This window comes from Mauremys mutica, chromosome 6, assembly GCF_020497125.1.
Source record: "Mauremys mutica isolate MM-2020 ecotype Southern chromosome 6, ASM2049712v1, whole genome shotgun sequence".
NCBI classification, from domain to species: domain Eukaryota; kingdom Metazoa; phylum Chordata; order Testudines; family Geoemydidae; genus Mauremys; species Mauremys mutica.
In genome coordinates this window covers 67,401,576-67,425,171 of record NC_059077.1, presented here as the reverse complement: position 1 = coordinate 67,425,171, position 23,596 = coordinate 67,401,576, and the positions used below count along the sequence as shown (strand labels likewise).

The window sequence follows — 23,596 nt, the reverse complement described above, 5'->3', positions numbered from 1 at the left end:
AAAGACAAATATCCCCTACTTTAAAATATTATTTAATAAGGTTAATAATATTACTTTAATAGAAAATTGGAAACATTTTGTAAAAATATTAATAATGAATATAGTAAAATCCCAAATAATACAGTCAGATTTTTAAAAGCATCTCCCACTGACTTATGGATGCTGGCTACTTTTGGAAATCTGGCATTGTATGTGCAGGATTTCAAATGACATTCACATTTCAAAACAAAATATTTGATGAGCAGCAATTTTGTGTATCTACCACGGTCTGCATTCAGGATTTGCTTGCAACAGATAATATCATCATAACTACCTATCACAGAATTCCCTGCAGAGTTTTAAATTGTCATCTGCGAGACAGGAAAGTCTTGTAGCTGCTCTAGGGAAAATACAGACATCTGAACTCTAGGCTTGTCAGGAGAAGCTGCTTTTCAATTTGTTTTGTACAAAAATTAAATACACTTATATTTCATGGGCCCTGTGAGGTCAGTGGGACTATACATGGTAGTAAACTCAATTCCTGGTGGCAGGTATTTGCAGGATTGAGCACGACTCTGCAGGTTGTTACTACCATGTGTATCTTTAATATCACACATAGTCCTACTGAAGTCACTTGGATCAATGGGACATTGGCTGAAGTTGGTGGAAGTGTGTGCATGGGAATAAATATGATCATAACAGGAATTGTAGGATTGAGTTACTGGATTTTATTGGAGAGCTAAAACTTTTAAAAAAGTAAATTACAAAATTCAAAATTTTTTACTAGGTATATAAGGCATAATTATACTTTCAGTTATTGATTATCATGGGGAATGTTCCACATTGGACACGGTGTTGTACTCACAAACAAATATAAGAAACAATAACCAAAAAAACCAAAAACATCCTGTTCCAACAAAGTTTTTCTACTCTGTAAAGGGAAAAGAGTCCATTAGGAACTTCACTCTGTGGTGATATGGGGGGGGGCGGCAGTGGACTGTGTAAGCCCCTTGGATAAATAGGCAGCTTAGTAGCTCATCTATAATGAAAGATTTTATTTTATAAATCTGCACTACAAAAGTTAATTATTCTCTCTTTCCCTTAGCTGGGCCACCATATACTCTATATTTTGGTGTTAAATTCTATGCAGAAGATCCATGCAAACTTAAGGAAGAAATAACCAGGTATAGTATTGCATATAGTTTAAATATTGGTGATATGCATATGATGTGCTGATCTGAAATCATAATTAATAAAATTAAGATTGTAATCACATATATGCAGGTGCACATGGCTGCTCTGTTTTGTTTGTTTTTGCTTACACACCTGTGTCTGTAAGAAAACTGAGACAAAGCTTGCATTGTTCAGTAAAAACCTGTTTGGAAGATCAGATTGAACCTGTGCTATATGATACATGGGCAGATGTCAGGGTTTTGTATGCATTGTTGGGAATTTTTCTTTTTTAAGCATGTATTGTCACATTTGGATTTATACATGTCCTGTGATGGATATGCTTCTAGAGAGAGGTTTTAGATTACCTCCCCCCAGTTTGTGTATCCAAATACGGCTGTAGGGAATACCTGCTTTCCTTTTAATTGGCCATGGTTTAAATTCCAGAACTATTTTTAAAGAAGTGTTTCTCCTGGTCTCTTGAAAAATATGCAAAAGATGTGGAAAAGCAAAATAATGTTTACGATTCATTTAAATAATAGTTCGCCCCCAACAATATAGAAGTACACTTGCATAAGCGCGCGCGCACACACACACACACACACACACACACACAAGCTTATCTATTATGTTTTATGTATAAAAGATCTCTGGCAGTTCATTTCAGATTCACAAAGAAATTTGATATTCAAGTGACATATTTAGGCAGATGTAGCGTGCTGACTGGCAGTAATAAATACATGGAAATGTTCCTGTCTTGCTGTCCACATTTATGCTCAAGTGAAACATGACATGCCAAACTTTATTACAATACACACATAAATTTTCATTTCCTAACCCAACGTGGTTTAATGGTGAAAAATAAGCACAAATATTTTTCCTGAACTACTATGATAAGAATTTTTTTTTACCATATTGGCATTAGTTTTTCCTCATAGTGACAAAACCTCCCAGTTTGACAAGATTTATATTGAACTAGGAAAAACGAATACTACTATGACTCTGTACAGTGAAAAAGCACGCATTAGTCTTAGTGTAATGCCCCATCTGCCCCGAAAGTTTGATATAGTTTTCCTGTACTTTTCCAGAACCACTTTCAACCCTGCTCACAGGGGAAAAAAGATGGCCCTGGGAAGAGAACTCCGACAACAGAACCTGCTGTGATTACTACTCTGGAGGCAGGTTGGATTCATATCTGTGAAATGACAGTTAAGAGCTAAATTTTAAAAAAAATGCATTAATTTTGCTTATAACAAGATCAGTTAATGATTTGCACTGCTTATTAGGTGCATAAATCTATGCCAAAAGCATTTTGGCATGCACGGTGCATTTTTAGTGAGTCTCTGTGTGTGTGTGTGTGAAATATGTTTGCTCACACAAAACTTGGGCTTTTTAAAACTAGGTGGGGAGGGGGCATAGAAAAATACTAAGCTTATAATTGCAATCTTCAATAATACATATCTAAGAATCTGCATGATCAAATGCCATCAAACTATTTGAGCCTTTATCTCTTTGGGCTCTTACCATAAACCCTATAGGAAATAGACACATTTTCAGAAAGAATACTTAGGCTGGAATCACTGCCTTCTACATAGAATGCATTAAAGCAATTTTCTTTTCTTTATTGTGATAATTTTAGGTATGTGATTCCAGTGTTTTGCCACTGTTATCTGTATTTATTTGTGGAATATGGGTCACTGACTTTTCTTTTTTATGTAAAGTTATATGGAGCCTACTGTTATCTGATGTTAATACTTCTGTCACATTATATAATTTCTATTTTTGAATAGTAAAAACCTATCAAATTTATAATCTCTTTACACCAGAAATTGATGTGTTCTGTAGGCAAAAATAAATGCTGACTGGTTATCAATATCTCCTGGGTGTGTTTGCTCAAGCAATGTTTAGACACCATTATCGATGTAATTTGGCAGAGCGTATGGCAAGCACTCGGGGTACAAGTTTGGACTAGAGGCCTGATCCTAAAAGGAGCTAAGTATCGCCATCGTTCACTGACTTCACTAGGAGTTAGGAGCATCATCACCTCACAGGAGGCAGAACTGATGCTTCTGACTGCAAATTGTGGAGTTTTTGTTTTATTTTGTTTTTTTTAAAGCTATTTCTTCCTCAAATCCACAGTGAAAATACACACATAAGGACAGTTAAGATAAGGCCCCCAGTTTTGCATTTTGTGCCCAAATCAGCATTTTTGTGCCTGAAATCATGGTTTAGATGTATATACACTGATTTGACAGCCTTTGATTTGAATGTTTATGCCCATTTTGTATTAGTTTATTATCTAAATAATTATTCCAAATGTATTATTTTCCCATCCACATTAGCATCTTAGCAAAATAATTGGTATTTATTGCCCACCGACTTTAGAGTATTTAGTTCTAAGTTCCCTTTCATGCAGAATTTGATTTCTAGTTTTAAATAACTTTTCTCTGATGATTTGTCCCATATATTGTCAGATCTATTCCCACAGTCTATCACCTTTGCAAATACTGTCCCTGCATTAAATGGTGTCATATGCTTCTGGCAATAACATGCAGTGTTAAATTGTATGTATTTTGTACTGTATATAGAGCCAAGTAGTTAACATTTTAAAGTGACGGATGGAGGCAAATCAATGGAGCCAACATGTACCTAAAAATTGGGGGGTAATTAGAATTTTTTTAAAAGCAGGTTAAGTTGTTTTTGTCTTACTTTAGATCTGGGGTAGGCAACCTATTGCACGCAAGCTGAAGGCGGCACACGAGCTGATTTTCAGTGGCACTCACACTGCCTGGGTCCTGGCAACCGGTCCAGGGGGCTCTGCATTTTAATTTAATTTTAAGTGAAGCTTCTTACACATTTTAAAAACCTTATTTACTTTACATATAACAATAGTTTAGTTATATATTATAGATTTACAGAAAGAGACCTTCTAAAAATGTTAAAATGTATTACTGGCACGTGAAACCTTAAATTAGAGTGAATAAATGAAGACTCGGCACACCACTTCTGAAAGGTTGCCGACCCCTGCTTTAGATTATGCTAACTGTGAGGATAGATATGTATGAAGAAAATGTGAGGTGGTTAAAATGATACTTTTCAGAACTCAGGGGAAACCCTGCATCCCTGCACTTCTGTAATTATTAGGGAAATACCAAAGAACTGGTGGAAAATATCCATATCCAGGCGAGCTGTAGACAATGGCTGTGCAGCAGGCTACACATAGTAAGGCCATACTCAGTCTTGTACAACTGCTGGAAATGCTGAGGGGAGGAGATATATATTGGAAGTGAACTTCATTTCTAATCTGTCAGCCAAGAGAGATGTGAGTTCCACAACACCCTTAAATTTCTTCTCTTTCATTGTAATTCATTCAAAGAAGAGTCTGCCTGCTAGTTAGAATTCTAAGGAGTAATAACGAGCGTGCACACTGTGTTTCCTGATACCATTGTAGTGTGCCTTCTCACTATATAAGGCATTTGGCCCTGGGAAGAAGAGAGGCCTAGATAACTGTGCATTTTTCCTCTCCAATAAGAAATAGGGTGCAAATGGCACAGCTGTATATCCTGGAATGCCCATGGTGTCTATGGGGACCATCAGCAAAATAAGCTAATTTGGGCTGGAAGGATCCCAGATTAAATAGCACTGAAAGGTCCTTGAACACTGACAATTTTTATTTGAGCTTAACAAAGTAATGCAAAGATTATTTGCCACATAGTCTGCAGTCTGGATGGCCCAAAGACAAAAATATTTCAATAATTTACTATGAACACATAGAAAGTACCAAGTATTTACAAGAGTAATGATGATAATGCAATAATAAATACAAAATAAACTTAATAATAATAATAATGTATAATGCAGTTATTTGGCTCTGTAAAATAAATGAGTTCCTGAATAAGGGAAGTTCAGTATGTAAGTATGACCAATTTGTGCCTGTATCACAAAAAGATCTTTTAAAAACTGTTGTTGTAAGAAATCACTGATATTCTTTCAATATGATGTGATACGGTATGATGTATATCCATTTGGTATAAACAGCATTTTAAAATATTTCCTTTAAATGTACTAGAGTATCTGAAAAACTGAACTAGATAACTTGTTTTCTTACCTACTATTACTCTGATCCTCTCTTTTGTTCATATTGTTTCATCAGGAATTCAGTGTTCATGTGCTAAAGAGGGGGTATCAAATACTCTCATTTAATTTATACCAGCCTGTGTGAGCAGTTTACCATACATGTTTTTGATGTGTGCAGTTGTGATTAAGGAAGTTGTTTGCAATACATTTTGTGAATATGGGGCAATATCAGAGCTTAAAAGAACACAGTCATCTTAACATGTTGTCAGTTAAAAAATATTCTTAAAAGTCACTACAATTACTACCCCTGCCCCTGACTCCTCTTGCTAAGTTTGGGCTCAGTTGTGGCTTTACCATGACCCAGGGCCGCCCACAGGATTCAGCCCCTGCCGCCAAATTTCCGCATAAGACCCGGCACTTTAGCGGCAGGTTCCCGGGGCGGAAGGACCCCCCGCCACGGGTCTTCGGGGCACTTCGGCGGCGGGTCCTGGAGTGGAAGGACCCCCCTGCTGCCGAGTTGCCGCCGAAGGCCCGGAGAGGAAGAAGCTCCGGGGGCCCGGGCCCCACGAGAGTTTTCCAGGGCCCCCAGAACAAGTGAAGGACCCCGCTCCAGGGGCCCCGAAAAACTCTCGTGGGGGCCTCTGCAGGGCCTGGGGCAAATTGCCCCACTTGCCCCCTTCCCTGCCATGAGCCCTGGGTAAGGGGAAGTGCATTGTGCTGCCCTGAGGCAGATTTGGAAGCAGATTGAGAGTCACAATCTACTCTCCTGGTTTCCTCCAGCTCTGAGGGGGAAGTACTCTGCACTAACAAAGTTACGTAGCCCAGCTGGCTGGTGCACCGGGAGGCAGAGCTAGGGCCCCACCTCTTCCTGCCCACTTGCAAGTGGAGGAATGGAATATAGTGGCCCTGTGGTGTCTGTTTTTCCTCCCACATTTGCTGGCGGTGGTACGTATAGCCCTGTCAATGCCTTTTGGGGTGGTCTCTTGAGGGGCCTCAGCTTCTCCTGACTGATCCTCCTTTATTTGCTCTCAGTCAGGTAAGTTCTTGGATTCTGACCTTCCATTAAGCCTGTCAGACCTTCACTTTTTGGACTTGCCGTCTCTTTCAATCTCCTGGCTCGTTTCTTGGAGGCAGCCTAGTGCAAAGCTGTCACCACCTTGCTATGCAAGGCCTTAGTGCCTCCCTTTCCGTCTCTAAACTCCTCCCTTTACAGCAGGCTCTGTTTCCTTTACTGGTTGCAGCTGTGGATGCCTGCCCCCATGACTGGCAAATTCCTGGGGTTGTGATCAAGCTGCTTGCTTGTAAATGGGAGAGACTTTCCTCCCCCCTCTGCCTGTGTTCAGCATGGGGTTTGGAGACCCTGTTACGAGCCCACACAAGCGAGTAAGCAAGTGCCTTATGTCCTGTGTCTCCCTTGCTCTGCTCCACTAACCAGGTCAAAATTTGTCCCTCATGTGTGTTTACAATCATATTTTCCTGTTTGATTTTTAAAAAATATTTTCTCTTTTCCTGCTGCTATCTGAAAATCCCACACAAACTAGGGGAACCATCTCTTTCTAGGGAAATTGACTATCACAATTTGTGCTGTCAGATGCACAAAGGAAACAAATTGGAAAACTAGAGAATTTTTTCCTCCTCCAGTCTTTCAGTGATGATAATCGTGATGTTACTTGAACATTAATAGTAAAAAAAAAAGTTGCAGAAGATGCAAACGTGATTTTTGAATTGACCATGTCACTTTAAGCTGAGCTACAGACCTTCCCCTCCCCCAGATAAACCGGAAGGCAGTAAAATGTTACTGAATACACCAGAATCCTTAATATTGAACTAACAACTTCATTTTCTCTCTCTGTTTTAGGTATCAATTTTTTTTGCAGGTGAAGCAAGATGTTTTGCAAGGACGCATGCCCTGTCCCATCAACATTGCAGCTCAGCTGGGAGCATATGCAATTCAGTGTGAGTTCTTCTGACCAACTAATAACTTTTTTGTTTTGTTAATGTTAGGATTTATTCCAAATATTGCCACCAAATGGAGACTTTAATCTAAATCTTTGTATGTTAATTTAAAAAAAATTAAATTACAGAGACTAACAGGAGAATTATAAATAGGGGACACTTCAATACAGTTTCTATAGAACCAGTTACATTAATTTTAAATGAAGATACTATGGGCTTTTTTCTGAAATATCTGACAGTTATTGATGGTTGAGTTATGGAGACTGACCACAGAGAGAACTTTTTTATCAGTGCTTGATAACATTACAAGTCAGGGTATGTCTACAGCCCAATATTATTTATATCCTATTTTCTATTTTATCAAACAATGTGTAGATCTGAAGGGCCGGAAGCAGCCTCCAGACAAATCTGTTGATCATCCAAAATGATGCAGTCCTACAAAAACCACATTATGTCAATACTAATACTTGAAGATAATGAAGGGGAGGGATGTGTTTTGACTTGAAGCATGAAGTTTTAATTCTACAGTTCACTTATTGGCATGCACTTGAGAAGCAGATTTCATGAGTGCTAGTATATCCCATGGATTTGATAGAGCAAACATGAACTACTTCACATTAATGGAAAGTTAGTAAGAAGTAAGATTTTGCTCATCTTTGGGCTAAAATCAGATATCCAAATGCAAAATTTGGCAGTCAGGGATATCATGTGCATTTATGATATTTTCTTGGGAACTATGCATGGAAAACTCATAATTTACAGTTTTCATCTGTGGCAGGTACTAAGTGAAGATTATCATTAATCCAAGTATGATTCAGAGCAGCTACCTAATACAAGCCGAAAATATTCTTCCTTTAATTTCTATTTTAGAACAACATGTTTGAGAGATCACAACAGAGAAGTAACTTATTGAATGTAAAAGGAGATTAGAGACTTTCATGGCATATGACATGTCTCTCAGGAAAGTTAAAGCATGTCACATTCTGAGGTTTTTTTCCACTGACATTTCCCCAGCTATGGAAGGTGATATGACCCAACCCAGAAGGCTGTTTGTGATAGGCCGTTCACTTCAATGACAGTTGTGCCTTGACTGTGAAATATTGCAATATATATTGGTCAGGTATATTGTTTTGCAGTGACTGCATCAGCTTCAAACAGATTAAGAGAAATAGGAACAAGTATATACTCTATTTCCCAGTCATAGGCATAGTGGCTAAACTGTGGGAATCTGCAGCTCTAGTCAAAGATTGTTTATAGGATACTAATCTCAGTGACCAATATTTCTTTCTTTGAAATGCCACAAGGAAATAGCTAGAAAAGTTCATTTTGGATAGGAGAGCTAGAACAGGTACACAATAGTTACAAAGGGCTAAATTCAGCTCTGGCAGAAACGGGCGTATCTTCCATTGACTTCATAAGAAGTTATGCCCTCTTACATCAGGGCTGAATTTGACAACAAATATGCAAATAGAGACCCTCATATAATGCATATGTTTGTGCAAAACACTGAATTTATAAGACAGAAGCACTAGCACAGGAATCCCATCCATAGGCTTGGCAACAACGTAGAGTGCAGTATGCACTATACATTCGGCAAGCCTTACAGCACACAGACATACACCTACTCTATTGTGCACTATTGAAGTGCACAGTGAAGCCCAAAGTCATTATTCCTGCTGTTGATTCTGTTTCAAGCATGAGGGTCACCGTTTTATTGTTGGGTTTTTTGGGGGGTGGGGTTGGGGTTGGAGCGGTGGGGCGGGGAATTCCTGTATCTCTGCTGATCAGATCAGTCTCTTGTTTTGGAGACAAGACTAATATGTTAAAAAAATAAAAAAATAAATAAAACAACCCATAACGAAAACAAGCTGATGTTTTATGAGATTTTTTTCATTATGATTTATGGCACTGACCTCATGGCGTGTGAAGAGGCATAGCAATGTCCATGGCTTCAGTGGGATTTGGATGGGAACCTCCAATAAGGCTGGGCTTCTGAGGAGCCCTTGCCTCCTTGAGGGCCTAATGGTACTGCCTTTACTCAAATTATGCAAATTATCCCATTAACTTCAACGGGGTTACTCATATAACTGTTACCCAATGTAAATTAGAATTGTAGAATTGAGCCCTGATTAAGATATACATTTAATATACAGCTGTTTGAAGGATATAAAATATGATTGTGGCTCATCAGACAAATAGTTTGTCACTTTTGCCTGTATATGCAAATTCCAGGGCACTCCAAAAACAATTATTTTAAAATGCATAATCATTGATTAAATTTTAAAACAAAGTCCCCATATTTCTTTTAAATACATTGTTTTGATTTTTAAAGTGAATTTAGTATTCAAGAAATGTACTGAAATTAACTGGAGACTGAAGTCTTTTGTTTACCTATAGGAACTTCAGCTTTCTTCTCAAAAGACTACCTCTAAGCTTGACAGGATAGTTATATCTCCATTCTAATTCAGTCCTTGACTTCTCTAGGACTCCCAACCAGGATGCCCATTTGAATGTTCGTTTTTATTATATGGGCACAAATCTTCTAAGAACTGGACTCAGCACATCAGTTCATTTCACATGCACCACAAAGTAGCATATTGTAGCAATTATTTCTGACCTAAACTAAATTAACTCCAGTTCTGCAGAGGTGACAAACTTCATACCATATTTCCTAGCCCTTGAACCTTCCATTCCTCTAAAAACATGTTACTAATGAAATTGCTTCTCCAGTCTTGCATGGATTGGTCTACACTGCTTTGTTAATAAACTAATATAAAGGCAAAACATTGCCATGCATTTTTCCTCTCCAATAAGAAAACAGTTTTATTTTACCTACTGAGTGATGAGCTCATAGAGTTACTTGGGAGAAGGTGCAGTGGCACATGCAGATTGGTTAGACAATACATCTTTTGGGTAATGGGAAAATGTTTGAAACTTGTGACAATTTTTTTTCTTGTGCACCATAGCTGAGCTGGGAGACTATGACCCATATAAGCACACTGCAGGTTATGTGTCAGAATACCGATTTGTTCCAGACCAGAAGGAAGAACTGGAAGATGCAATAGAACGGATACACAAAACTCTGATGTAAGAATTCAGTTTTGTTACTATGCCTGGGAAATCATGTGCTGCAGGTGCTAAGTAGAAGGGAAGAAGGAACTGATATATTGTCATGTATCTTTATCATGCTAGAATGAAGGTCTGCAGAATCTGCTAGTGACATGAAACATCCTTTTATGTTCATCAGAAATCTAAAATAGAGATAATACAGTGGCTATATTAAGAACTTATTAGAAATATAACTAGAATAGATATGGTACTTTAGGTATCTTTAGTTAAAACATATAAATGTTCAGATTATCCATTCTGAATTTTGCAGTGGAGGGGAATGAAAATAGTAGCTTATGGTTAAGGCACTGGACTGGGATCCAAGACATTTGGATTTAATTCTCAGCTTTACCATAGACTTCTTGTGTAATTTTGGGCTAGTCACTTAATCTCTCTGTGCCTCAGTTCCCCATCGTCTCTCAATATGTGTACAATACAGCACTTAATACTATGGGCCCCCTTTTCCTTGCCAAATTGTTAGCTGCTGTAATGGAGCCTCGCATATAACAATCTTCATGGAACATGGAGGAAGGTTGCAGTAGGGAAGAGTTTGGAGAAGGCACAGGAAGTTAGTCTGTGTACACAAGAGTTGAATGCTAAATAGTTCTCTTAATAAAGAGTTCTCTTTTATATTTATAAGCATGCTGTCCTCTAATACACAGAAAATGAAACAACGCTTATCTCCCCAGTAAGAACTGATCAGCAAGGTGCTTTTATGACTGTTGCACTATATCCCCTTCTTCTTAATTTTGTTTGAGGTATTAAAGGGTTATCTGAAAAGACTAACATTCTTGTATGTAGGTGTAGATACCCTGGTGCTTTTGCTACATTAAAAATACATATTTTGATAAATGCCAGGTAGGGTCTTTCAGCTAGTAGTTTCTGCATATTGGCATTATCAATGTCTTGCTTAATGAAAGGAGATGTTAACTTCCCTCAGATATATAGAGGCATGCCCCTCCCTGAACATTCATCCCTTGACATTGGGGTCCTTGCCAGTCAACACCTTGACTTGAACCTTCCCCTTTTAGGGGAAGCTATCTATTATTATTTATTTCTATCTATGTATGTAGCCCTCATCACCTTATTGTCTGAGTGCCTCATAATCACTAATATATCACTAGTATAGTCTCTTTATAACTTCTCAGTGCAGCAGGGAAGTACCATTATTCCCATTTTAAAGATGGGAAACTAAGGCACAGAGAAAGTGACTTGCCCAGTGTCACACGGGAAATCTGTGTCAGAACCAGGAATTGATTCCCAGTCTCCTGAGTCCCTGGTCAGTGCTTAACTGAGGACATTATTTCCTCCCTGTTTGTATTGCAGTAGTGCCTAGTATTCCCAGTCATTGTGCTAGACTGTGTGCAAAGTAAAAGACAGCCCTTGCCTTTAGATAACTTAGTCCTAAAGACAAAACACACAGGGGTGTGTGAAACAAATGGGGGTAAATGAGTGGTGATGGAGGACAGCTATGTTAATAAGAGAATGTTTTTACATATATTTTGCACAATGTGGAAGTTTAATAAACCAATCCATAGTTGTAATATTAGCTTGCGCCTGCCTAGCCATTATTAGCCTGCATGGGTTTGTAGCATCAAGGCAAAGGGTGAGACTAAAGGAGGGATCTGAAGGTGGATTAGAGGAGAGATCATGCTCGATCATATAGATTTTTAAAAAAAAGAAATTACACGATTTTGTGTGGAGATGGAGGGTCAGGTCTAAGGAGGGAATCAAAGGTGGCAAAATGTTGGCTGTTTTTGTGGATATGGAATTCAGTGAGGGAGAAATAGAGCTGTTTGGTTAAGGAAGTGGTAGAAAAAAAGAAAAAGAATGAATTTGCAATTAACACAATCAGTATGGTTGCTGTGGGACTTCCACTAAAGACATTCAGCAGCACAGGAACAAGAGCAGAGGAAACAAATGTTGGAGGTAAGCCAGGGGTAAGAGTGGGAAAGGTTAGACATTGTGATGGGAGAGAAGGGCAAAGGAGTCAAGATTGGAGGAGAGAGTGGAATGGCAGGAATCAACGGAGGAGAGAGAAGCGGGGGCTTAACGGTGGAAAAGAAGTTATAGCTATAGATGTATTGGAAATCATGGAAAGATTGAGAAGCAAGGGGATGAGGCCGGGGGCAGGTTGGTAGTGCTAAAGACAAGAAGGTGGTGATCAGAGAGGGAATGTAAGTGATTATGGAGAGAACAGTGCTTAGTAAAAACATGTTCTTCATTGAGTGATGGTCCCTATGTATATTCCAAACGTCGGTACGCATGCTTGCCATGCGCTGGAGCCAGGCATTTTCAGTACAAGTATCCAGAGACCTGCATGTGCGTCACATGTTGCCTCGTGGTCCAGCCTAGGTTATAAGAGGTCATGCAGGGCGACGATCCTTCCGTTTCCTCTTACTGCCGCATGGTTGGCATTGGAATCCTCTCTCCACACTCGTAGTTCACCTACAAGAGCACTTGTCGGAGGACTATGCCCTGCATCCAAGGGTTCAAGGACTGAGTGTCATGCCCTCACTCAGTCTCAGTGAGCAACGAGTACTGCTTGGGAAGGTGCATCTCGTTGCGGGCTGTGAAATCTGTCCACAGACCTGTGAGGCTCATCTCCTGTGACTTAGGCAGGAGTTCCTTAGGCAGGAGGCTCTCCGGCCATATGTGGAGTCCAATCTGGGACTGGAGGAACTGATGGTGCCTCACCCTTCACCAGAGATGAGTGTCACACCTACCACTCCCACCCTGATCCAACAGCACCACTGGCGCAGGACACTGCCAAGTGAGAGTGTCGTAAGTGCTTGCATGGCCCTCACAGCAAGTCCCTGTCATGGACTGCAGCGAAGCACAGCATTTCCTCCCCGAGCTGTGCCAGGTTGCACAAGAAGTCATGTGCAGAGCTGATCATGCCACCTCCTAAGCTTACCCATGCAGAGGGTAAAGCCAAAAGGAAGAAAGAAGTATTGGCACCACTAGCCAGTGTACCGGCTGTACCAAGGGACAGCTCTCCGCAGCATGCACCCCTGGTGTGACCGGAGTCCCCACGCTCCTAACTGCACATGCCACCCCACTTCAGTGGTCAGTGAGATGTACCTTAAACACCTGGACAGGTCGAACCGCTGCTCCCAATGGTGCACTTAGACCTGCCATATCCACTCTTGCCACTGCTCTCGGTACTCTAGTTCCCCGATGGATGCACCAGTCATCCTGGGCTAGAGACCACACCTGGCAATTGCGGGACCACTCACACTGATGGCTCTGCCTCTACCTGAGATCTCTTTAGACTGCAACAGATAGCAGAGGAACTGCATTCTTCCCAGTGTCCAGGTGCAGCGCAGACTCCCGAGTGTGACCGCTGCACCAGCCAGGGTGCGCTTTGGCACTGCCACCTTGATACACATATCTTTAGGGTCTGTAGTACCCCAGGACCCAACACCATGGGCACACTGGCCACCCTGGGACCCACCACCCTCTGAACCCGCCATCACAGGCCTCAGATTCTTCCATATGAGTGCCTGTGCTGGAACCATTCAGCTTGGACCCAGAGGCAGACATGGAATGGGAGCCAATCCCACTGGTTCCACCAGGACTGCCAGCTGCCGCTTCCTCTCCCACCGATGCATTGATTCCCCAGTTCTCTTGCCTCCTGATCATGGGCAATACCAGGAGCTGCTGCAGAGGGTATCTCTGGGCTTGGGCATATCTTTGGAGGAAGTTCTGGAACAACACCACCGGCTGGTGGACATCCTCCAGACCAGGGGACCATCTCATATTGCAATGCCCATAAACCTGCACGAGCAGTCTGGCACATACCAGCTTCCTGTGCCCCCATGCCTAAGAGGGTGGAATGCAGCTATTACCTGTCCAAGCAGGGATGACTTTCTTTTTTCCCACCCTGCTTTGCTGGTGGTACACGCGGCAACTGAATGGGCGAGGTAGCACTCCGATACCTTTCCCCCCCGCCCAGATAGGTCAGCAAAGTGCCTTGACCTCTTGGGCCACAAGGTTTATTCCTCTGCAGCCCTGCAGTTCCGCATATCAAAGATCTGCTTGCCAAGTATGACTTTAGTAACTATGCCAAGCTGGCAGAGTTCCTGGGGGATTTGCTACAGGACAAGCAACAGACATTCCAGACTCTAATCGAAGAAGGCCGGCTGACAGTCAAGGTTAGCCTCCAAACTGTGGTGCATGTAGCAGATACATCCTCCTGCTCTCTTGCCACAGGCATCGTTGTATGACGAGACTCCTGGCTACAATCCTACAGCTTCTCCAGGGAGGTCCAGACCACGATAGAGGGCCTCCCCTTCAATAAGGATAAGTTGTTCTTGGTGAAGACAGATGAGTCCCTCCACTCCCTGAAAGACTTAAGAGTGACATTCCAGTCTTTCGGGATTTACACCCCTGTGCTCTGTTGAAAGCAACAGAGGCCATCTTTCTGACCACACTCCTTGCACCAAACCAGCCCGCTTATGGCCAGTATCAGGAGCCTGCACGACGGCCTCCGAAGATCACAGCATCCATGACCATCAGCTACTGCCACCTTCTCAGCTGTACTCCAGCATCAAACAAAGGCCCAGTTTTGACATTCATATCGAGAGCTACGAGCTCCCCACATTGCTACCTCCACCCCCCAACCTTTGGGGTCCTCTTGCCCTATTTGCCCACAACTGGGTTGAGATCACCATGGACCGTTGAGTACTAGAGATTGCACAACATGGTTACTCTATCAAGTTTTTTCCTTCCCCTCCCACCGCCCCCCCCCACAACCTCCTGAGGAAGTGTGTGATCTAACTAGTTCCTGACCCCTTCGTTGGCAAGGGCTTCTACTTCCTGTACTTTTTCATCTCAAAAAAGGGAGGTCTCTGCCCTGTACTCGATCTCTGACTACTCAACACCTTAATCAGGAAGACCAAGTTCCGTATGATGATGTTTCCATCAAATTTCCCTTCCCTTCCCCTGGGGGTGTGGTTCACACCCCTCGACATGAAAGATGCATACTTCCACATTAACATCCATCTGGCCCATTGCAAGTTTCTTCCTTTCTGCGTGGGTGACAACCACTACCATTTCAGAGTTCTTCCTTTTAGCTTCTTCACAGGTTTATACCAAGGTCTTTGCGGTCATTGCAACCCAACTGTGACAACAGGGGTACTCTGTGTTCCCTTACTTCAACAACTTGCTACTAGTGGTGCCAACCCTCACCAAAATGACGTTGTCCATCTGCACTCTCCACTCGCTCCATGCCACTCTCGGCATCTGTATCAAGTAGGACAAATCCGTGCTTGCTCCAATCCATTTAATCGGGATACACCTGGATACCGTGACAGCTTGGGCCTTCCTCCCGGTGGACCATTTTGCCACCCTGATGAGCCCCATGGTAGCCCTACGCTGCAATCCACGCCCCATAGTGCATCACTGTCTCTGCCTCCTTGGTCACATGGTGGCCTGTATCCATGTGATGCCCCCTGCCTGCCTACACATGCGCTGTCTACAACTGTGGCTCCTATAAGTCTGCAGACCCACCTGGATGTCATACTGATTGACCTACATCTGGTCTGGACCTCCCTACTGTGGTGGACCAACCCTGCCAAGGTGTTGCTAGGCACCCCCTTCACCACTTCTGCCCCCACAGCCACCATCACCATGGACACCTCTCTAGCCATTTGGAGTGCCCACCTCGACGGACATGCTGCACAAAGAACATGGATGCAACGCATCAACATCCTGGAGCTTCGAGCGGTCCGCTTAGCCTGCTGTGCATTCCTGCCCCTCATCTAAGCCCAACACATTCAGTTTCTCTCTGACAATACCACTGCAGTGGCATACATAAACTGGAAGGGGGCACCAGGTCCCAGTCACTGTCAAATTTCCTTTTTTGACTGTTTTTTGACACAGTCCCACGTGGCATTCTCATTAGCAAACTAGCTAGACTAGTGGTCTAGATGAAATTACTATAAGGTGATTACTATAACTGGTTGAAAGACTGCACTCAATGAGTAGTTATCACTGTCAAAATGCATTCACTGTCAAACTGGGAAGGTTTGTTAGCGAGGTTCCACAGGGGTCAGTCCTGGCTCAGGGACTGTTTAATATTTTCATTAATGACTTGTATATTAGAGTGGAGAGCATGCTTATAAAACTTCTGGATGACACCATGCTGGGAGGGGTTGCAAACACTTTGGAGGACAGGATTAGCATTCAAAATGATCTTGACAAATTTGAGAACTGGTTTGAATTCAACAAGATGAAATTCAATAAAGATAAGTGCAAAGTATTCATGTGAGAAGGAAAAACTAAATGCATAATTACAAAATGGAGAATAACTTGCTAAGTGATAGGCTCTACAGCTGAAAAAGGATCTAAGTTTATAGTGGATCACTACTTGAATATGGGTCTTGTATCATTGTGGGGTGTATTAACAGGAGTTTTGTATGTAAGACATGGGAGGTAATTGTCCCAGTCATCTAGAGTATTGTTTCCAATTCTGGGTGCCACACTTTAGGAAAGATGTGGACAAACCAAAGAAAGTTCAGAGTAGAGCAAGAAAAATGATAAAAGATTTAGAGAACCTGACCTATGAGGAAAGATTTTAAAAACTGGGCATGTTTAGTCTGGAGAAAGGAAGGCTGAGTGGGGACTTGGTAACAGTCTTCAAATAAGTTAAGGGATGTTATAAAGTGGACTGTGGTCAATTGTTCTCCATATCCACTGGAGGTAAGACAAGTAGTAATGGGCTTAATCTGCAGCAAGGGAGATTTAGGTTAAATATTAGGAAAAAAACTTTCTAACTATAGGGGCAGTTAAGCTCTGGAACAGGCTTCCAAGGGAGGCCGTGGAATCCCCATCATTGCAAGTTCTTAAGAACAAGTTATACAAAAACCGTATCAGGGATGGTTTAGATTTACTTGATCCTACCTCAGTTCAGGGAGCTGGACTTGATGGCTTCTTGAGATCCCTTCCAGACCTACATTTCTATGACTCTAAGTAACATTGTGAAGTTTGGAAAATGGTGTGTACTGAGAGAAAGTTTAAAACTCTGAGTTGAATTATAGAGCTACTTCTTGGTACCTGGATCCCTTCATTTTTTCTAACTTGGAAGATATGATGAAATATTGAATGTTTGAGAATGTTTTCAGTGAAGAGTTTCTACAGCTAGCTCTCCCCTCACCCTGTTTCCTATATCGTCAGAGTATGCTGGGCAAGACTCTGTTCATGTTCTTTACTAGCCACAGCTTACATCTTCACAGAGCAGTGCCGTTCCTCTTTAGAGATTTTTCCAAATATATGGTTACTGAATGGACAGTTGGGGCATTTGGCAGGTTGAGAGGCAGTTTGAAATTGTGGTAGAAGCATGTTATTTAGCATGATGTTGCTGCAAACAAAATCAGAAATGTAATAGTTAGCAGTGTTGACATTTAAATTGTCATTGATAGATTTAAGAGTTAACTCATTGAGATGAGTGGTGCAATTTTCACCTTTTAGTACTGTTGTTTCAGATTGTATGCAGACTCTGAAGAAAACAGTGCCTCAGTGAACATTTTGTTTCAAAATTATGAGGGCTAGAAACATAATTTTTTTAAATGAAAAATCAAATTCTGGAGCAAAATTTTGCAGTATGGGGTGTATAAGAGGTGGTTCCACAGAATTGGGAAATACATATGACCCTGCTGTATTAGTAAATACAGAAGTGAACCAAAAATCCACCAAGAAAGAAATCTTGACCTTGCGAGGTTTCTCTGTAGAGGGCTTTGGGTCCTCTTCTTACCCATGAACTCTTGGAAATGGGGGCTAAGCTCACAGGGCCTGCTCCAGCATTTTTGCTGCACCAAGTGGCCAAAAAAAAGAAAAAAAAGCTGCAATTGGCAACAATTCAGCGGCAGGTCCTTTCCTCCAAGAGGGACTGAGGGTCCCACCACCGAAGACCCGGACTTGCTTCCCCTTTCCATTGGCCGCCCCAAGCACCTGCTTGCTGCGCTGGTACCTGGAGCCGGCCCTGTAAGCTCAGCCTCAGCTTGCTTCAATTCCTGCGTTTTGATAAGGAGGTAGAAGTCTGCAATCATCATCTCTACTGCTCCATCCACAGAGAGGAGCAACCTCTATCCACAGTACAGATGAAGTCATTTATATATCCATAGGAGGTTTCTGTATTCATGTTGGAGGCTGGCATTTCACTACCATTTTTGCCTCTACATTGCACGCATCTCTTCCCTGTCACACACAAAGCAAACACAGGGAGTGCCAGCCAGGGAAGACACCAGCTGATTAGATCTCCACTCTTCTTAGCCGAAAGAAAGGAATGGGGAGATAAGAAAAAGAGAGATGGCATGTATTACAGGATTTTTTAAATCTTATGACAGGCTCCTGGGCCCCATATCACATCTTGGATATGGATGATATTAAACACAGTAGTGAAACATTTCACCAAGGCAACATCTGCAGGCTAAAGCATAAGATGTGAAGTGTCTTTGGAATACACATTGATGAATCCTTTTGAACTGATGCTGGTATATTCATAAGTTACAGTCTCAATAACATTTATATGAATGCTACGGAGGAATTAACAAAAGTATGGTAAATCCCAGTTGGGAATGAGATTGCAGAAGTATTACTTCATCCTTACAATGGAGAGCCTTATTGAGTATGTTGCATCTATGGCAGTTATTAAGGGAAGAGTAAAATTAAACACTGAGGTTGTGTGTACATTGTTAAAGGCTTTGGATTTACTCATATTTTTATGCAAAGTAATGAATCCCTCCTCAAATACATACCTAGGATTCTGTTTTTCTCCATTGTTTCTCTACGGTATATAACTAGTGAAAGTTGCTGGTTGCTGCAGTGATACTTGCGTGGAGAAGAAGAATTGGTTTCCTACAGATGATTTGTGATACTATTCTGCAGCAGACTCCAAACTGAGATTTTGCAGTAGAAGGTTAAGATTTCCAGAGGTCTTGCCTTTCTTTAGGCAAATCTTTATAATTATAGACTATCAGGGTTGGAAGGGACCTCAAGAGGTCATCTAGTACACCACCCTGCTCAAAGCAGGACCGATCCCCAGACAGATTTTTGCCCCAGATCCCTAAATTTATTGAAAAGGGAATATCTTATCTGAACTCATGAAATTCTTGATGCCTTCCTCACGATATCTGCCAGGTTTAGCGCTGCTATAGGGAAATCATCCCGTAAATGGTTTCTCTTTCTCTTGCTGATTTATAATAATGATGCAGTTATTTAAAATAAGACCTTTTTGCCTTTTAGGCCTGAAGATGAATGCTGTGAAATATTTTTGGGACAGCAGCAGGAGTATTTTTGGGAGTTAGCAGCAGGTAGACAAGGAAAGGTTTTGCCACTATAGTTAATATCAATTTAATATTTAATATATAAGGTAACAGTATGTAGCAGACACAGTGAAGGCTGGAACCCATTTTATCTGGAGCAAGTAGGAGCACAGTGCCATGCAGCGAATGAAGGTCTAAGTAAATACTAAGGAAACATTGCACATCTATTCAACAAGCTTTGTTAATATGATTTTTTTTAACAACTGTTGTAGCATTGAATTCAGAGGCAGCGTTCTTATTCATTATACTGTTTACAGGGGTCAGGTTCCTGCTGAGGCAGAGCTGAATTACTTAGGAGTGGCCAAATCACTGGAAATGTATGGAGTAGATCTCCATCCTGTCTATGTAAGTACTGTTTTAATTGAAGCTAAATATTTTAAATCTGATGGCATTACAAAAAGTCTTTTACACTTAAATGGAAAGTTGTAATTATGATACTTAATAACCAAGTGGTATCTTTTTTTAAAAACTGAGTTTAAGAAATCCAAAGGAAAAAGTATTTTTGAGGAACATGGATCAATTCAGTTTATACCTAAGGAAGCCTAGTGGGTTTTGGATGAAAGAATGTGATTCTGTTTCCCTCTGAAAGACAATTAACTGTGCTGAACAAGCAATATGGATAACAAATGTAAGAATTTTAATATAAGTGTCAGAACAAGATAAAAGAGGGTTATAATTGCCATGTTCAGAACAGGAAATGTGAAAATAATACAATAAATGAGTGAGTGCTGAAAAGGCTTCAAAGTCATTGCAAATAATAGGTAACGAATAGCTGATTTGGGGCAAGAGTACATGGGACTTCAGAGGTTTGTTTTAATATTCATTGTGAAGGTTCCTGAAGAGTCAGGGCATGTTTAAAAAAATCTCACTGCAATATAATGCAGCATTTCACTTTTTTTATGCTCTCATATTGAAGATTACTCAATCTGTATTACAAAACAATATGTATGGCAGGATTCAAGCTTTCACTTGAAGGCTACAGTGCTCAGTCAACCGAGCAATTAAAAATTATTTTGTTTCAATAATTGTGCGTATGGCATTTTTTTTAAACAAAAGAATATTTCAAACTACAAAAATAAGTTGAATTGTGAGCTTTAATGGAAACATTGTGCTAATTTAAATTTAGCTAATTTAAATTTCAGTACTTTGAAAGTTGTTAAAAGAAAAACCAAAGAAAGCCCCTAAAGATTAATTATGTAATTTGCTGAAAATTGCATCGCCCACTGGATGAGGTATTTCTTTGTTACTAAATCATGGATTGTGCTACTATTTTTGGACTTCATGCATATGCAGTATCATGTGCCCCTTCTGCTTATAGGAAGCTGGGAGACTTCATGGAACAGGTTTTTTTCCACTGCCAAGTTAGTCATATAAAATTTGTCTAGCCTGGAAAGTTTGTTTTGGCCCAGTCTTGTTTGGGCTGTACACAGAGATCCATAACTGGGCAGGGAGAATGCATTGTAATGTATCTCTGCAATCTGTTCACTGCTCCTTCTTCATCTAGCCATTGATTATTACTATTATTTAATATTCATATTACAGTAGTGCAAAAGCCCTCATTCAGGATCAAAACCCCATTGTACTAAGAACTATTCAGACCCGTACAGTGACATGGTTCCTTCCCCAAGGCATCTACACTCTAATTAAGCTCTCTATGAATAGTTTTGGAAGTTAGTCAGCTCACTGAAGAGCACTGAGAATGGCACATATGTTAACCGTAGATACAGAAATTGAGGGAGGTCATTCATTTGGATGTTCTCAATTAAGAATTTTTACTTACTTAAACACACTTTCTATAGTCATTTGATCTCGTCACTGACATCTTTATGGTCCAGGCTTTGCTGTTCTGGACCAATGGGGCTGCACCAGATTCTTCCAAACAGGTAAATCAGTAAACAGACTAATCTTCTCTCTTGAATTTTTGATTCATTGCCTGTCCCCGTGAGCAGCCTCATGCTCTAAGATCTCCAGTCTTTATAGTACCTTCAGTATAGTAGGATATACCAAGACAATAGTGACCATTTATAAAGACAAAACATTAGGGCAAAAGTGCCTGGATAGTGGGACAGGGCTTTTCCAGACTGAGGCAGGATGTTCTTACTCTCCTGTTACCAGCCCCCTTCACATTGTGGGAGTGGAGACCTGCCATGATTTTCTCCTATAAGGGAACGAGTAGGAAACTTAGCCAACATTGGAGCCACTAGTGGGTCCTGGCTGAATTCTCTGCTGCTGGTGGACAAGGGGGGGAAGGGGAGCAATTCTAGTTAATCCACATCATCCAGAAAAGTCCATCAGGCCTGTCTCCATCCCTGTTCCTCAAGCTCAGTAGCTTCAAAGACATTTCATTGGTAGTGAGAAGGAAAGAGGACAACTACCTGCAGTCACTGCTAACTGGGGATGGGAGGGGAGTCACTAGGGATTGAGTTAAGTCATTGATCATTCTGCAGCAAAATTTGGATTCAGGTAAAAATTCCACCATGTTTTCCTTAGCAAATGCTCCCGAAACCGGAGCGCAACATAAAGGAATTCCCTGAAGAAACAAAGGAATCTTTCTGATGCTAGAAACATAGATGAGCCCTGTAACTCACAGGGAACACAGGTTAGCATGTTGTTGAAAACTGAGAGAACATACAACTGGCTTCTATCCATGATCGCAGCTGGATGCCACATAGAACTTTACTGAGTCAATCCCAGCAGTCATTTTAACTCTTGCCCAATACTGATGGATCCAAGAAAATTATGATGAAAATTCATTGTTTATGAGATTCTAAGTAGTGACTCAATGTAAACCCTACAAAGGTTTCAGAGAGTTTTCTTTCTCTTTCGTGCCCTGCCCAAAATACCAGGGGGTTTTAAACCTCAAAAGACCAATTTCTTCGTGGCCTACAAATGCTTTGAAAGTGAAATACTAAGTAACAGCCCTGGTAGAGCCAGGAGGCTATATAGTGTTAATAAAGGATGCTTTCCTCCTTATTCCAGTCACAGAGTCTCACCACAAATACCTTGGCTTGGCTTAGAGGCTATTCCTTGTCAGTTCTCATCTCTTCCCTTCAGGATTTCATCCTGTGTGATTTTGAATATTTACCATGAATTGTCGAGGCAGCTGCAATTTGCCATCAGAATTTTCATATTATCCTGTACCAAGTTGATTGGCTATATAGACCCCAACAACTCAAGAAGTATTTCTTATGGAGAAGGAACTGGGTCCCTCCTTATTATGGGCTTTGTTATCCATTGCGAGAAAAGTGCTCTGAATCCCTCATTGCAGTTGGTTTATTTAGGAACCCTCTCCAGCATCATGAGGGCAACAGTGTGTCAGTAAGAAGGTGTCTCCAATCATGTTACGGGGAAGCAGGTCAAACTAGCATTATACACCTTAATTCAAGAGTTACGGCATTTGTTGGGTGTCATGTCTTGATAGGGGATTTATTCTCTGGGTTTTATGCCTCTCATCTGCCCTCATGAAATCCTTTCTTTTCCAATGGAAAAATGGAGACCCTCGTGGCCCAGATCTTCCTGAAAGTGCATGTTCATTTGTCCATGACATGGTGAGAAGTTCATGTTCATTTGTGAAAAACGTTGGCCTTTGTGGCTGGGCTGCACACATGGGTAGGCCAGATGGCAGAAATCTAAGTCAGCAGATCAGTCTTTGGGAGACGAAGGAGTAGCAAATTAATTTCAGATTGGTGGAGCCTCTTGCAGAAATACAATTTTAAGGTAGGAAATAATTTTTAGGGGGCGGGTTGTCATGATGGTTGTTCAAAAATTAGTTGGACATTTGTCTGAAGGAAAGTACCAAGAAAGTGAGGGTTCAGAAGAACAGCCTGTAGAATATCTCAAGAAACCTCTCTTCTGCTGGAAGTCCCTTCTTTGTGCCTTGCCACATTGGTAGCTCCTACCTCCTTACATGTGGTGGGGTTAACTAGTAGTATTTAAAAATGGCTGTTATTAAATGTGGTACATGGATGCTGGTTAGATCA

The 23,596-nt window shown here is 41.1% G+C and overlaps 1 protein-coding gene across 1 annotated transcript in view; it reads left to right on the top strand.

Moving 5' to 3' along the window:
• Positions 1 to 23,596, top strand: part of EPB41L4A (erythrocyte membrane protein band 4.1 like 4A) — a 198,938-nt gene that overhangs the window by 92,177 nt on the left and 83,165 nt on the right. Inside the window, exons 5-8 of the mRNA XM_045020531.1 lie at positions 1,085 to 1,163; positions 7,085 to 7,182; positions 10,149 to 10,269; positions 19,874 to 19,961. Of these exons, the coding sequence (XP_044876466.1) occupies positions 1,085 to 1,163; positions 7,085 to 7,182; positions 10,149 to 10,269; positions 19,874 to 19,961 (386 nt within the window). The remainder of the gene's footprint in view (positions 1 to 1,084; positions 1,164 to 7,084; positions 7,183 to 10,148; positions 10,270 to 19,873; positions 19,962 to 23,596) is intronic.